The sequence below is a fragment of the Carassius carassius genome, chromosome 36, assembly GCF_963082965.1.
Source record: "Carassius carassius chromosome 36, fCarCar2.1, whole genome shotgun sequence".
NCBI lineage: Eukaryota > Metazoa > Chordata > Actinopteri > Cypriniformes > Cyprinidae > Carassius > Carassius carassius.
Window position 1 is genome coordinate 10,933,967 of NC_081790.1, and position 16,573 is coordinate 10,950,539.

Consider the following 16,573-nt stretch of genomic DNA (forward strand, 5'->3'; position numbering starts at 1 on the left):
ATGGTAAAAGGTATTTTTACAACCAAACTGCCATGTAAACAACAGGTCTCCACATGAGATGTGGGCCATCCTAAATTTGACCACAACTATAGCACATATTTTACATTATTATTATTCACACTAGGGCTATACAATCTCCTAGTCAGTGGCTTATATTCTTTATTATCTGCGGTTCAGAGCATTTGAAATGTAGCGCCTCTGCACACCACGCATTTTATTCTTCCTTTTTAACAGCCGCCTCAGGCGTTCGTGACGGGTGATCAGACAGACCGGGAGCGCGCGCAGATCCGCCCTCTAGACGCCATTTCTCGGACGGTGTGGGGAGCTGAAGCAGCTTTTACACCAATCCTGGGAAGGAACAGAAAACGCAACAAACCGACACTATAAAAAGTCCTCTAGGTCGTCTAGTGGTGTGGCAGCGTCGTGCCTCATATAGGGGAGCGCCGCGCAAGGAAGGAAACTTTCTGTTGCGAGAATATTCAGTTAGTTGTGTGTGAAGACGTGTTGCGGGCCGCCATTTTTGTTACAGCCTTCGAAGTCTGTTGGGAGTCTAAATAAGAGACAAAACTCTTCCGTACTTTCTGTGAATACACGAATAAGGACTAGTTTTTGGACGTGACCGACAAACGTCGCCGTGTATCGTCATGCAGAGCGATTTATTCACATATTATGGCGTTGTTTGTATCATCTTGAGCGGACGATAATTGAGGACCGCTAGCTGGCTAACGCTTTATATTGTCTCATAAGCTGCAGCTACTTTCACGGAAGAGAGAGCGGAAAGGGGAACTTTAATTCTAAACACGCGTTTTTGGGTTCGTTGCCAACTTGTGGGGTTGTTTAAACCTGTTTTATGCCCGTCGTGATTCTTGTGTTGGTGGAAATTTAGCGATGCATCAAAGTTGGTTGACGCCAGTCGCAGCCTGTCTGGTCAAACGTCAGGTTGCGGTTCAGTAAGACTGTCGGATCAAAAAGTGTTAGGTCACTTGTAAGAATAGGCGTTTGTTGTTTTAATTAATAGATTTTTTTGTCTGTTTTCTTTTTTGAATTCATTGGCCACAGTTGTATTTTGAGCAAACATGTCGTCTGCACGGTTCGACTCCTCGGACCGAGCCAGCTGGTATTTCGGGGCGGTTTCGAGACAGGAGGCGCAGAATAGGCTACAGGGACAGAGACACGGGATGTTTTTGGTGCGAGATTCCTCCACCTGTCCTGGTGATTATGTACTGTCAGTGTCCGAAAACTCCAAAGTTTCTCACTATATCATCAACTCTTTGCCAAACAAGAGATTCAAGATAGGCGACCAAGAGTTTGATAATCTACATGGACTTTTGGAGTTCTATAAAATACATTATCTGGATACGACCACCCTGATAGAGCCAGCGCCAAGGTAAGAGCTTCATTTCGTTTTGACATAGTCACATCAGACACCCCTCTTCTCACTCATTTCCCTCCCCTTATTATGGCAAGCCGTATAAACATTAATTAATCGAAACTTAAGTTAAATATATCATATATCATATATATATATATATCATAAATATATATTTTTAGTGACAAGTACACATTTCCATTGCCAACACTTAGCCAATGCTACACTTTCTATGCTATGACTGCTCCACAGACTTCTTGTTGCAAATTTTGCTCACACACAGACACACAAACCTGGACCTGGAGATGGACACACACACACACACACACACACACACAAACACACGCACACACACTCAAACTCACAAACTTACTGACACACTCAAACACAGGCTCACACACTCAAACATTCAAAAAGACACACACACACTCACACACACAGGCTCACACACACACCAAACTGGACCTGGAGGTGGACACACACAGACTCTGACACACACACACACAAACCTGGAGATTGAGGTGGACAAAAACCAACACACACCAACCTGAACCTGGAGATAATAATAATATAATGTCTAGTCTGGTGGCTGTGATATATATAAACCTACCAACGTCCGTTGCCATGATTTTTGGAATAACTGATCGCGAGAGGAAAAAAATGACGTTTTAGTCGCATAACATCGGTTAATGGAAACGCCGTCATTTCGCAATAGTTGTTTATCGATATTTAGAAGAAAAAAAAACACAAGTTTTGCGTGAATCTGTAATGGAAACGCGACAGCGCTTAACATAGACTAACTTCTCAGAGTTATGTTGAGCAACAGTGTTCATTCGCTGGGCTTCGCTGGGGGAATAAGCATTAAGCACCGGCAACAATCCGTAACTAACGCATGCTCATCATGTTTTGATTCAGATCGTGTTCGAAGAGGAGGGGCTAGTCGTGCGTGCCTCCGTTGTCAGTTTGTGAGAGGGAGGGAGCGCGCAGCTCTACAATAAAATACAATTGTACCCATATTAAACAGTTTAAAAATCAGAATCAATCCGTGGCGGTCAGCGTTGATATTGTGGCGGGCCGCCACAAATTAATGAATGTATGGGAAACCCTGTAATAGTTGCAACTAGTTACAATGACAGCAGTAGTGACAAGTCTTTTGGTGCTTTTCCACTGCGTGGTACTACTGGCCTCGGCTTTGGGTTGTGTTTCCACAGCCCCTTTCACACTGCAATTCCGGAAAATACATGGGTAATGTGTCCCGGCAATTAGGGATGCACCGATTATGATTTTTCGTGGCCGATACCGATTTTTTTACACGCAAACTATTCAGCCCATTCTGTGATTAGTAGTAAATCTCCATCACATTCATTCAGATGGAGCTGCATCTAATACACAGAGCCGTAGTTCGCCAACAAGCTATGCAGTATCAAGCTCATAATAGAATGCGATTCATCTGCGATTGAGTGTGATATTGCGTAGCAAACACAATTAGGCTATTTTAGCGAAAGCCTACTACCTCTCTTATTCTGTATGAATCCTCATTCTGTATGAATCTGGACTATTTAAATTGAGCGGTGTAACTTTTTATGTATCTTTAACTGTATTTTATTTTGATAACGAACAGGTGCGTTGTCAAGTTAGCAAAAATATGTTATGTGCGTGTGAGTCAAAACTGTAAAGCTTTTGCAAAATAAAGAAAACTGCTTTCCATGAATTTCGGAGCCCATTACAATGATCCAAACACGCATCACAATTTTTTCTTACGTTTTGTTACTCTATTAATGATTTAAGTGAAATGTATAACTTGTGTGAATCCGTGTTCTACATGATCCTGACATTTTTGCTGCTTTCAGACACACAAAAATCTGCATATTACCTGCCATTAATTTTCACATCAATGTAGTCCTAATTCTTAATTGGCAGTTCGTGACATATCTAGGGCTGTGACGGTTGCCGTGACAACAGTGTCACCATGATGGTCGGTTGCTACCGCGGTTGTCTACTGCCACCGGCGGTAGTGCACGTGACGTTACAAACTCTATAGCAAGCATAATAAAATGTTTTGTATATAAGTGTAATAACTGTAATAGTTGCAAATTCTAAGTGTATGGTAATTAACAAATTACCTCAAACAAAGCATTTCCTTTTAGATTGGCAGATTTGAGCGCAGGAAAATACAGTTTATGCATTCAGCAAATTAATTTAGAGCTGAAACAACGAATCGATTTAATCGATAAAAATCGATTATTAAAATAGTTGTCAACTAATTTAGTCATCGATTCGTTGCTAAATAACTTTTCATTTCGTGCATATTTCAAATCTGCGGTGACCAAAGTGTGGCAGTAATGAGCCATCGGAGGTTTTACTCAGCCAGTACAGACGGAGAAGTAGCGAATAGCCAATAGCTGGCCTCGTTTTATGTCACGTGCTTCCCGAACAGCGTCTCTGCAGCATTTAGCGGGATGTGGGAGACTGGGAGTACTTTACTTTGAGCCTTCAAAAAAAGAAGAGTAACCTGTAAACTCTGCACTACTGAACTGTTTAAGGGGACGTTCACATATCGCGTCTTTTGCGCGCTCAAGTTCGTTATTTCCAACACCGCACCGCATCGAGTTAAAAACATCTCAACTTTTCAGAATGTTGCAAGCGCATCGCGGGTCATGTGACAAGAACTAACCAATCAGCTTCATCCTTTCCCGTAACAACGTTAAAAGCTCAGTCAAGATGAAAGGAACAGCTGATCATAGTTGTATATGGATTTCCATTTTGAAATAAATTTAGTAGCAGAGCTACTGCAAGTGATTTTTTGAGCTGCAAATCCATTTATCCTTTGCTGAAATTTCCGCGTCTTCAAGGAGAGAGCACGTAATGGTTGCTTATCAAAGGCAGACGCCTCAGGGGCGCTTCTGCCCGAGCGCTTTGGAAGGAGGGAGAAAGCGCCACGCATTTTTAGGCACGATATGTGAACGGCCCCTAAGACTTTTATTTGTGCAGATTCTCCAGTACAATGTTGTTTGCAAATGTTTAGTCGTAAAAGCTGATAACATTGCTTTTTAACAGTTAACATTTAAAGCTTTACAAACATGTTCTGTGATCAGTTTGTCGTTTACCAGTTCAAAATTCAGTCGTGCAGCCTAATTATGACTGAATGAGAGAGGTAAATATTTAAAGATATTTAAAATGCACTTTTTTTTTCTAAGTATTCACTGCTCTTTTTCACACAGCAGGTTTTTTGTGTGTGACTGTCCAATTTTTTTTTCTGGACAACCTTCTGATGGATTTTACTTTTACTTGTGAGTTCCATTCAGGTTTCATGTCACTGGCACTTTATTCGAAGGATTGTTTACAATTTCACAGCAAAAGCTGTAAAGCTGTTTCCCAGTAAATAATAAAATACAATGCACTGCAATTTTATTCTGTTTTATCCTTATTCTTCGTGAAAATATGTTCTGAAAGATTCCTTAATAAGCTTCGTTCGGGATGTTAAACTACTAGAGCTCTAAGGACTGCCATGGTGAAAACATTATTTTAAATCTCCTTGTGAAATTTGCTAGAGTATGGGTCAGTGTTCTGATTGCAGAAGAGTTCGACAAAGGATTACTAACACAATAAAACAACTCTAGGTATATTTTTGATTAGGATATGACAGTGCAAAATGGTTAATATCTTAAAAATCTATGCTGAAGGATAAAGACCATTTATTAATAATTTACTTGGGGAAAAAATGGAAAAAACTAAAATATAAGTACATAAACCGATTAATCGATTAATCGTAAAAATAATCGACAGATTAATCGATTATCAAAATAATCGTTAGTTGCAGCCCTAAATTAATTTAGTCTTGGGCGATGGATCTTGTTGGGAAAGCAAATGCCACATCACTGATCTGGAGTCATCTGCATTCATGTCACCCATCAGCGTTTGCACAAGTTCTCATGATCGCAAACGCTGGCTGGTCAGGTTTGGTGAGGCTTTCTCCAAACTGGCCAAATACAAACGAGACGGCAATAAATAAAAGATGGTAACAAGAAATATGGCAACGATTCCTGTTTCAAAGAGAGCGCGTGCAGATGAGGAGTTACTGAGCTTGCCTGGTGGCGGAAAAGTAAACCAGACGCAACACAACCGCGTTGCGACAGGTTTAGTCTGTCTAGTATCTATACAGGCCATTTGAACTCTGTGTCAGTACCTCACAGACCGGACGAGGATTTATCATGTCGTGTTGTGCTGCATCCATTGTAGCATCACTGATTATAATGAGTATTTTGTCCGTTAGACAGGGTGTATTTAACTTTCTTATTTAGGCTACTTTCTTGTTTAACTGCATTATTTATTTATTTTAGTGTTTTGCAGGCGGCGTTCACTGACAGAAGCGCTCAAATAAACACGAACTGATGAGTTAAATGGGATGTGTTAGATGAGTGAGACAGTGCTGGGCTGATTTTATAGACATGTGCATACATAAAAATATATCCTGTATATATTATATATAAAATATATTACATGCATGCAAAGTTTAAGTCAGCTTTAATTCCATGAATTAACTGACCACAACACTGCTTTCTTGAAATTCACTTCTTGTCATGAGAAAAAGTGACAGAAGCAGCAGTTGTGAGTGGGTGGCCATCCCAGCCCCTACGTTAAATATTTTGAATACGTTAAACTGAAAAAAATTTCAATCTCTATCTATATATATCTATATATCTCAGGGATGGAAATTAACTTTTTTTGTCCACTGGCCACAGCGTTTTTAATACATCGTTTTTACACGTCTCGTCACGCCAGAGCTGTCAAACGTGTAGTGATACAATGATGTTTCTACAAAACAACTTACAACCCTCTACGGACACCTTGGCAATTGAATCGCCATTGGCTAGTAATTATTTTAGTTTACTTGCGAGTCAGTCAAGCTTTATAATAATATCATTTAAGAATAGAACTTTAGTAATTAGAAGTAAACTTGATAACCATGTTTGAATGCTTATTAGTCGTTTTAACTAAACATTTTAACTGGACTGGTGGTGGTGCTTTTTTGGTCATTCAGTGTTTCTGTAAAAAAAAGAAAGAAAAAAAAAACGTACAAAAATACTGATAAGATGATAATAATACGATTCCTACTAATAAAAACTATAAAACACACTAAGGATTAATGAGCTGCTGGATTCATGAATATGAATCAGGTTTTGTGTTCACTCAAACTGATTTCGCGCATTAACTCCACCCACTACCGGAAAACCCAGCTGTTCTTAAAAGCTGAAGTCTTCCATAGGAACGCTGTTATTTTGACAGGAAAATACAACAAATAATATTGTTTAAATGTAGCGCATAAATCCCCTCTCTCTTTCTTTGTGTGAGTGTGAGAGAAAGCGAAGGCGATTTGTGCGCCTTAACACTAGAGTTTACGTTACATTATACAGGCGGAAAAAAAAAGCACAGATCGTCTGACGGAGAGTCAGAGAGTGTTCGCGAGTGAAAATATCTTTGCTAAACTTAGCCTCCAACTAACACACTGGCTAGTAAAATCAGAGAATTTATTAGCCATTGGCTAATATTAGACATCATTTAGTATCCTGAAGGGAGATTTAGTTGCATATGCGAGTGATTTACTCGAAATGTAGAGGGTTGACTTACTAGCCACAGAGCTAACTTCTGAAAAAGTACTTGAAGACTGGAAATAAAATGCATCTCCCGGACAGCAGTTATTAGACACGCGACCGATAATACTGTCCGTTTGTGATTATCTTATTGTTTTTAAAAAGCATAATAAGCAAACTAACAAACAGTATTATCGGTCGCGTGTCTAATAACTGCTGTCCGGGGGGGTGCATTTTATTTCCAGTCTTCAAGTACTTTTTCAGAATCTAAATATATATATAAATATATATAATCTAAAATGTTGCAGAATGCTGGAGGAAAATGAACTTACCGGGGTCTGACAGAGACGTGACAGTATGTGGAAACTTGTGTGCGATAACAAATTCAACTCCTCACGCGATAAGCGCGTGCTATAAAATGTACTGTAAATAACCAACAAATATATCACTCCGCCGGCGGCAATAACTTCAGCTGCAAACACTGTACTGGAAACAGTATGCTATTTTTATTTACTCGCCACGGTGGCCGGTAGGTGAAGCGAGTTTACCCGCCACAACACAAAATCACCCGCATTTGGCTGGTGGCGCGTGCTAATTTCCATCCCTGATAGATAGAATTTTATTTATTTATTTACTTTTTTACTCCGCGCCACTGGCGGTTGTTGGTCCATGACTACCACGGTGATAAAAATCAGCCACCGTCACAGCCCTAGACATATCCTCTGTGCAGCACTGCTTCAAGTCAAACAAACACACCTAACGTGTGCATATTTGCATCGCTTATATTGTTCTCTGTAGATCCCACCTTTTCACACCACGACTGGTCAGTAACGTACAATGCCTGCATGTTATTGGTCAAACTACCGGGACGTGTATAAATGGCCCCATATGGCCACCCTAAATTAAGAAAATGTCCATAGTGGCAATAATATATATTTATGTTGATAAAAGTCACATGGTTGGTTAAAGTCGTGTATTCGGTTAAACAAAATCGGTTTTATTGATTACAGTATGAGGTTAATATTTGGCAGTTTTGCATTACCGTCCAAACTTTGTATCATCGGAAATCTTGGCCATCTGATATGCTGATAGTAAATTGAGAAAAGAACTGATCACTATTGGCTTGCATATGAGTGATAATAAAATATTAGTTCCATAAAATAGGTGTTACTGGTTTTAATGAATAACTGTTCAAACGGCTTGCCATATCTTTGCTGGTTTTTCTTCACAATTATTCTTATCCTCAGATTATTATTGTCAGGATGATCAGTTGAACATATCTGTAATTCCCCTGAATTTCCTTCCTGTATGTTTTAAAATGGTCTCATTGAGCTGTGCAATAAAAAGAAATTCAGTCACTCCTGATTCAGATACCAGGAAGTTAACTGTACATGTGATAGTGCACATTAAGTAGTTGATTGGATATTACAAAAGACGAACCACTTGGCAAGAAGTGGATTTAAGCATTTCCCCTTTGATGTGCTGTTTAAAATCCCCCTTTTGTTGTTGATTATTCAATCCTAAAAATTATTTCATCATTGTAATACAGGTACCCCAGTACCTCTCTGCCCAGTGGTCCTATTCAGCAATCCGGGGGACTTGGAGATGAGAACCAGGAGTATGTGCGGACTCTTTATGACTTCACTGGTAGCGATGCTGAAGACCTTCCTTTCAAGAAGGGTGAAATCCTAATTATTCTAGAAAAGCCTGAGGAGCAGTGGTGGAGTGCCAAGAACAAAGAAGGCCGAGTAGGCATGATTCCTGTTCCCTATGTAGAAAAGTTGGTGAAGCCTTCGCCTCAGCCCGGCCATGGATCACGTAATTCCAATAGCTATGGCATCCCTGAGCCAGCACACGCCTATGCTCAGCCTCAGACTCCATCGCCCATTCCTCCCATCACACCCGGCGCTGTCATCAACCCACTGCCTTCCATGCAGAACGGGCCAGTATTGGCGAAGGCAATCCAGAAACGAGTGCCATGTGCATATGACAAAACTGCCCTAGCACTGGAGGTAGGTAGCTAAATTATGGGTTTCTGTAAACCAGCTGAGGTGAATCTGCAAGTTTCCATTGTTTTATTGATGAGGGATAATACGAGCAGCCACCAAAACCCATACAGTTATCTATTTCTTTCAGTTTACTAATTACCAAATGTTATTCAGTAAGCATAGATTTTTGCTGGCTAATCTATTGGTTGATTTATAGTAATACAAGATGTAGTACTGGCTGCCATAGACACCTAATGGAGCTATTTCTCTATCATTCATAAGATTTAACTGGTGCAGTGATCACACATTTGAAGGGACTATTTACCCTTCATTACTTTAGGTCAGAGGGTGCTGATAGCATGGAAATGTGAAATGACCAACATTTTCTTTTGATGACACTTGACAGCTCAGCTCTGTTTTTGAGCGACTTTCCTTAAGACAGACCTATAAACTTGTTTGTGAAAAATGCTTTAGGAGAAAATAAAGCTTGTGTTTGTTCCTGTGCTCACTGACTTACAATCGATGTTTAATATGTTAGACTATTTTCGTTTACTTCTACTTTTCATAGTTTGCCATTTGCATGAACCACTCGTGTTTCTAATAACTGTTGCACAAAGACTCCACAGTTACTGATCATTTTTGAGTGGGGAGGCTCTATTTTCTGTTTAATTCAGTATCATTTATTGTTGGTTTGTTCAGTGTATAGAATTAAATTCCATACTTAGTCATTGCACCTAGCAAGTTCCAGTACTCCTCAATCCATTTCTACATGCAAGGCCTTTTCCATTTGTAGGAAGTATTACATAAGCCATGTCTTATTCAGCCTGAGAATGTGTCAGTTGATTCTGGCAGGTGCAGGGAAAAGGTGTATTTTACATGTGAGTGCAGCTTATATATGGAAGTAAGGATTATGACCATTTGTTATGGCCTTAAGCAAAATGGTCTGATTTTGAAACGGCTATTTCAAGCATTTTGGGAAAATGAAGCATGTTGGTTATTATGCAGTCCAAAATAATTGGTATCAAAATTATCATTTTATAATGCTTAACATGCTTCAATAGTGATTTTAGATAAGAGTGGTATTTTCATCAGTGTTTTAATGGATGTAAACCAGTAACTGTATTGCTTTATGCCTTCCATATCTTTGAAAAATGTTGTTCCTTCTGTTGGGCAGGACATAATCTTTTCCACAGGCTTTTCCTGCGTTTTATATATTAGGGTTTGATAATGTCAGAGCTTTCACAGCGCAGTTTAAGAAGCCAGTAATATTTTTCTTCTAAATGCTTTAAAAGACCTGTATGTTATATATATTTTTCAGTTCATCTTGTTGTTGTTTTTTCTTATAGGTGGGCGACATTGTGAAAGTGACTAGAATGAACATCAGCGGTCAGTGGGAAGGGGAGGTAAATGGCCGGAGAGGTTTATTCCCTTTCACCCATGTGAAAATATTGGACCCCCAAAATCCAGATGAGTGCGAATGATCTGGGCCATGCACTGTCAGCACCCCGTCAGCTCGCCGGCTGCCCCATCAAGACACCACCGGTATTACGCTTGCCTGCCTTGGGGCTCAGCCGTGGCGCATTTCTCAAGCAAACCATTTGTGTGGCTTCTGACTGTTTACAGCTCCGAAATCAAACTTTTCTTAATCCCCCTCACTTGGTTACAGGTGAATCAGTATTTTTTTTTTGTGTTGTCTGCCCTTAATATTCAGTTGTTTCCACGCATTGGCCATCTGTACCTGTGACAAGGTGAAATGAGGCCTCCAATGTGACCTGAGCCTTCTTGCCACTCTCCTGCAGTTTTCTGTCTTCAGCTTTAACTTTTGCCAGCTAAATTATGTTGTGTTAAGAAAGGGAAATGAGGATGATTATACCCTCTGGTTTGATTGCCAAATGTTAACACAAATTTGGTCTTTTATTTTGTCTTTTGTTAGATTTAAACAGAATTCTAGTGATACTGATCTGACCTTTGGTAACAGCCACGACTTGAAGATAAAGACAGGGTATTAAAGTGGCAGGTTCTTAGAGTAGCAACAACTGCATCACTCCTCCTGATTGACTTTAGAAACAGACTCACCAGTTAACGTCTTTTTTATTTTTTCCCCTCAGCTAGTATGTTGGACTAGTCTCCTGTAGCCTTTTTATTTGTGCCATAATAACTTATCTGCAAATTGCATTCGTAGTATAGCTAGATGGTTGTGGCTGGACTCTCTGGGGGTTTTTTTTAATGGTGAAGGGCTTGCCTGTGGGTTTTTTTTTAATGGTGAAGGGCTTGCCTGTGGAGCTTTTTGCATCCAATTGTGATGCCTTAGATGCGACATTGGGTCTGGTCAGAATAAAAATGGACCTCATCTATTCCATTGGACAAGCTGGAAATGTCACCTGTGCAATCATGAGCTCATCTCTTGAGGACTGGATTCAGTGTCTGATTCTCCTACTCTGTAAAGGTGGCAGCAATGTTTGGATCTTGCTCCATTTCATGACCGTTACTGCACATCACAAGGTCTCTGCTATAACTTTGATGGTTTCTGCCCAATTTTGATTCAGTAACCTGTCATAAACATGACTTTTAGGTTTTGTCCATCTGTAATCAGTTTCTTTTATTAGCCAGGTGTTACTGTGTGTTGAAATAAACTGGCGTTTTCTTAAAAGGGATTTAAAAAGCCTGCTGGTGGCCTCTGTGCATGACCTTCTGGCCTAGAGGGATTTCCCTCTTAGGTTAAATGCTGCTTCATGTCATGTCTTCTGTGTCTGTCTGTTGATTTTTCTTCATTTTTCCTTTTTGAAATTAATTAATCTTTGTCTGGTTTACATCCCTAGCATCAATTAAGGCTAAACATTCATATTAAGCAAATAGACCAACCCGTATCTTTCACAAGTGCTCAAATAATTTAAGGTTTCATATACATTGTTTTTCTTTTTTTCCCCTAAGGCTTTAACAGTATTACTGTTTATTGTTTCACATTACAAAATATCCATGTGGTCTCATTTGTTGAAAATTAAAATGTGTGCCTTTTTATTTTCTTATATCATTTACATGTTAATATTTCCCATGGTTAACACCCGTGCTGGTATTACCCATTATGTACAGAACGAGTAAATAAATTTTATGTCTACTTCTCTGTGAGTGTTTGACCAACTTTCTGTGAATATGGAGTTGCCATGGTTATGAATAACCTGAAAATATTAGGAAATACCATAGAATTTAATATTTTTCTAAAATGCCGTGGACATTTTCACTAGGTATGTGTTATTTACATCCGAAATTTAAATATTGGTACCACACATGCAAATGAAAATCCATCCCAGCAGTCTCTGCTACATCGAATTCTAAATGATAAAACTTGTAATCACAAATGGATGCTTATAAAAAAGTCTCGAATTAAAGGTATTATTCGTCCAGCAATGAAAAATCTCATCATCATCTCATCAAATCAGTCATCATTAACCTAATCTGTTTCAAATATATGAATTTCTTTAGGATGTTGAAACATTTATTAAAGATAATCCTTTAATAAATGTTGGTAGCCATTGACTTTATAGCATGGAGAAAAAAAATACTATGGAAATCAATGGGTTCCGTCACCTATTTTGCAAACATATTTGAAAATATTTTTGAGGGTGGGCAAATGATGACAGGATTTGCATTCTTGGGTGAACAATCGCTTTAAATAGAATGGGAACCCTGTAAACAGAAGTATACAAGTGTCATTCTGGAGACTTCTGAGTCCTAAAGTGGGTCATTTCAAAGCTTTTTTTCAACCAAACGGTGACGTAACAGCCTGTTTAGAGACAGTGTTCAGTATCTGGAACAAGAGGTTGGTTCTCACTTGAGTTTTTTTTTTATTAGCACCAGTTGTGATTGTGGCTGTGCCCTGGAGACAAGACATAATTAAAGAATTTTAATGAAGTGTCCAAAAAAAGAAACCCTGTGCTATGATGACCTAGAGAAAGTTATGAAGGTCAAGCTTTGATTTTTCCCCCCAGTAAATCAGGAGCCCTTCTTAAATATGTGTATCTGTGACCTTGATGTAATGTATGCATCAACATCATTATCACAAGAGTTCAAACATGATTTGGTGCAAATTGGGTTCCTTGTGGCTCAGGTTGTTTATAAGTATTTGATTGTGTTTTCTTGTCTGTTGGCATGGATTCATCAGAGCACTGTGTAGCAACTGGTAACAAAGGAATATTCAGGGGAAGTTTGTAAACAACAACCTGGAGGCTATTTAAAGGTAAAGTGTCTAATTTCTTCGCCACTATATAACAGCAACAAATGGGACTCCGGACTGTTTGAGCAGCTCTATTATATTCATAAGGCTATAGTGTGATGAGTCGCAATTACAGCTACATAGATTGCAAATCTTGTATTTCTCAAACAAAATAGGTGATTCCTAGCCAGAATAAGCTGCAAACTGGACCAGACTGGTTTAAGTTAATAGTCAAAAGTGTGACTAAGCGGACGTAACAACCTTTGTTGAGTCAATTTAATTGATGAAGGATGGGAGGAATGAAATTACATTATGATGGTGTAGAAATTAATCCACCTTAAAAGTGGTCTCAATGTTTCACCTATGTAATAAGTTCCAAAAAAAATTTATTTAAAATGATGTAACCTACTTCTAGAAAACTTTCCGAATTCAAATATACCAAACGCCAGGTTTTTTTATTGAGATAAATGCACTCACTCTTTAAAGCCAGCTAAATGTTATTTGCAAGGCATCTGCTCATGGCTTTTAGATGATAGTGTTGGTTTAAAGATTCTTTCAAACAGGTGCAGATAAGTTTGACAGCATCAAACCATTACCCAGGACTGTGTATCCTATTTGGAAGCCTGGCAGACACTGCAATGGAGGAGCTAAAAATAAAGCAAATTGCGCAATTGTTGCTGGGCTTTGATATTTATTGACTGATATTTATTTTAGGAAGCTTGTACAGGGAGAAGTGGACTTTATGTCAGTTGAATCGGAGGCACAAAAGTAAAAGTAATTTGATTTATGTCAAGATTAAATTAGCATTGCATAAATTTCAGTGATGACACCTTTTTTGTTGTTGTCGTATGAGCAAAACTCCAGATTTACATATAAGTTGCTTGTTTTAAATCTTATAAAAGTTAACCAGAGGTGAAAATTAACCCTCAGGCCATCCAAGATATAGATGAGTTGAATCAGAACAGATTTGGAGAAATTTAGCATTACATCACTTACTCACCAACAGGTCCTCTGCAGTGAATGGGTGCCGTCAGAATAAGAGTTCAAACAGATGATAAAAACATCACAATGATGCACAAGTAATCCAAATGATGCCAGTGAAGTGAAAAGCTGCATGAAATAATTCTTTTTTTAACCTCAAACTGTTTCTTACAGCTAAAATATGAGTCCTCTATTCATAAAGTTGTCTAGTCTGTATATGGAGAGACATCTGCACAGATCAAGCACAGTTAAACAGTCCAGAACTGTTCTAAACAAATATGTTGGTGGATGTAAGAGGACTGGACGAAATGTTATTATGGATTATGCACAGAATTATTACTTTAAAGGCCGACTTATGATTGATTATATTTGGAAAATACCAGTTGTGGATTTGACACTATTCATGTAATGCATGACATGGAATGGAAACATAAATGAATAAAATCAACAGTACAACGTATGTCCCGTAAAACTGCAAGTCTGTCTAAATTTAAATCTATTTCACCTGAGCATGCGATGTTGTTGACTTGCTGCACAGTGTTTTTTTTTTTTGTAGAAAACATGCATGGTTATTTTAACTAAAAATAGGAACGTTCATTTTTGCTGTTTAGAAAGCATATTTTAAAAGCATAATACAAGACCATAACTCTCACATGAGGTTAACAGCGAGTCCTCTTCTCTTCATCGATAAAATTTGCATAATTAAATGTGATGTCACCCTTCAGGATTGATGGAAATTTATTATTTTTGAGAATCATCATTGGTCTACTGAAACATAGGTTGATGAAGGCCCATTTCAGTCCATCACCAGCTTGTCCCTGCTGCTATAGACTGAAATTTACCATAATGAGTGTCTTGCTCTTAAAGTGACAGTGCCAATTTCAGCATAAAATGACATTTAAAACATGTAGATATGTTGAAGATTAAAAATAAAGATATGTTCTATAATCACTTTGCAACACAGTTTCTCTTTTCTGTAAAGGTGCTGCAAGGTAAACCTCATCTCACAGAAAATCTGTGCAAAAACAGTCTGTGTGCACAGATTGACAGAAGTGCTGATGTCCTATATTTAGTCTTTGATTAGTCTCGGTCAGATGAACTTTCAGCACATCTGTGCAAGGTAATTATTAAGAATTTTTTAATTGGAACAACCAAGAAAGTACATGTTTCCTAGTATCATCTTATTTTAACTATTGAAATTACAGTAAAATGTGTCAAATATGCATATGTTTTGTTATTTTAATCAATATGGTTATAATTTTGCTATGTTCAAATTATTTTAAAATATAAAATTAATGGTAAATTTGCAATTCTGTTGATGCTAAACCAGCATAATCAGCTTTTTTAGCTACTCGGACACACGAGAAACATTAGAACAGTAGGCTGTATTATTTATTATTTTCTGTTGCAGAGTAAATGTTAGCAAAATGTTGTCTTTATGTTGTGTAAATCAATCTTGATCCCTTCCAGAATCTTCGTGGCCCATTTGGGAGTGCTGGCGATTAAACATTTACAGGACATACGCCGCTGCCTTCTGCTGTGGAAATGAGGCCATGTTGAGTTATCGTGCATCCCCACTGGCTCTCTGTGGGATCTGGGTCAGATATAGAGTCAGCACCGGGGCTCACTTCAAGCCCCAGAGATCTAACTCATCTCTGCTTCTCTTTCTATACTCTGAGCCCTCACCTAAGAAACTAAAATGAGGATAATGTTTTACAATCAGCAGGTTTAAAACCCTATTATAATACTTAATATGCAGCCTGGTATTACTATTCAATGCATTAGATAGCCAGTAACCTCAGTGAACACTGAGCAATCAATGTTATATAATGTAGGCTATCCAATGTGAGAAATAACATGACTGAAAAGTCAATAAGTATAAACTGGCATCATAAGCTGTGGTACAATAACTGACATTCCTAGACTTATAGATAACTCTATATCCTATGAAAATGTCTTAATGTAACCATAGCATTGAGCCTTGGCTAATAAATATCACAAAAGATGGAGGTAAAAATAAGTTTAATGTTTGTGTCTTTTTCCATGGATCAAGGACGTTTTACAATTGAGATACAGCGATGCTGAAGAAATATCAACTCACTGAAGTCTTATTTTTGTACTTAAGTATTTAAGCCAAAAGTTTCTCAGAACTAGTTTTGAAACTTATTTTTATAGAGATATTGAGGTTTCAAGCAGAATGTTTTTTAGAATTGTGATTTAATAGAAAACATTCGCTTTTTCCAGCTCACGAGTAAAATAGACAAGTGCCTAATCTGCAGGCGAAAGGTCTCGTTTCGTGATTCTCGCGAGATTGCTACTACATGACTAATCTTTTAGAAATATCGCCATCTACTGGCTAAAGAAAATGTTCCAGGCAGGACCTTTTTTGCTGCCAATAGAATTTTAGAATGAGTAAGTCTCTGAAACTGAAGAT

At 38.3% G+C, this 16,573-nt stretch overlaps 1 protein-coding gene across 1 annotated transcript; it reads left to right on the forward strand.

Annotated features, from left to right (window-relative positions):
- The first annotated feature begins 254 nt into the window (after positions 1 to 254).
- Positions 255 to 11,199, forward strand: LOC132117124 (crk-like protein). The gene is made up of 3 exons (XM_059526206.1): positions 255 to 1,387; positions 8,510 to 8,972; positions 10,295 to 11,199. Exons 1-3 carry the CDS (start codon positions 1,077 to 1,079, stop codon positions 10,427 to 10,429), a joined length of 909 nt encoding a protein of 302 aa, XP_059382189.1. The 5' UTR covers positions 255 to 1,076; the 3' UTR covers positions 10,430 to 11,199.
- The last annotated feature ends 5,374 nt before the right edge of the window (positions 11,200 to 16,573 follow it).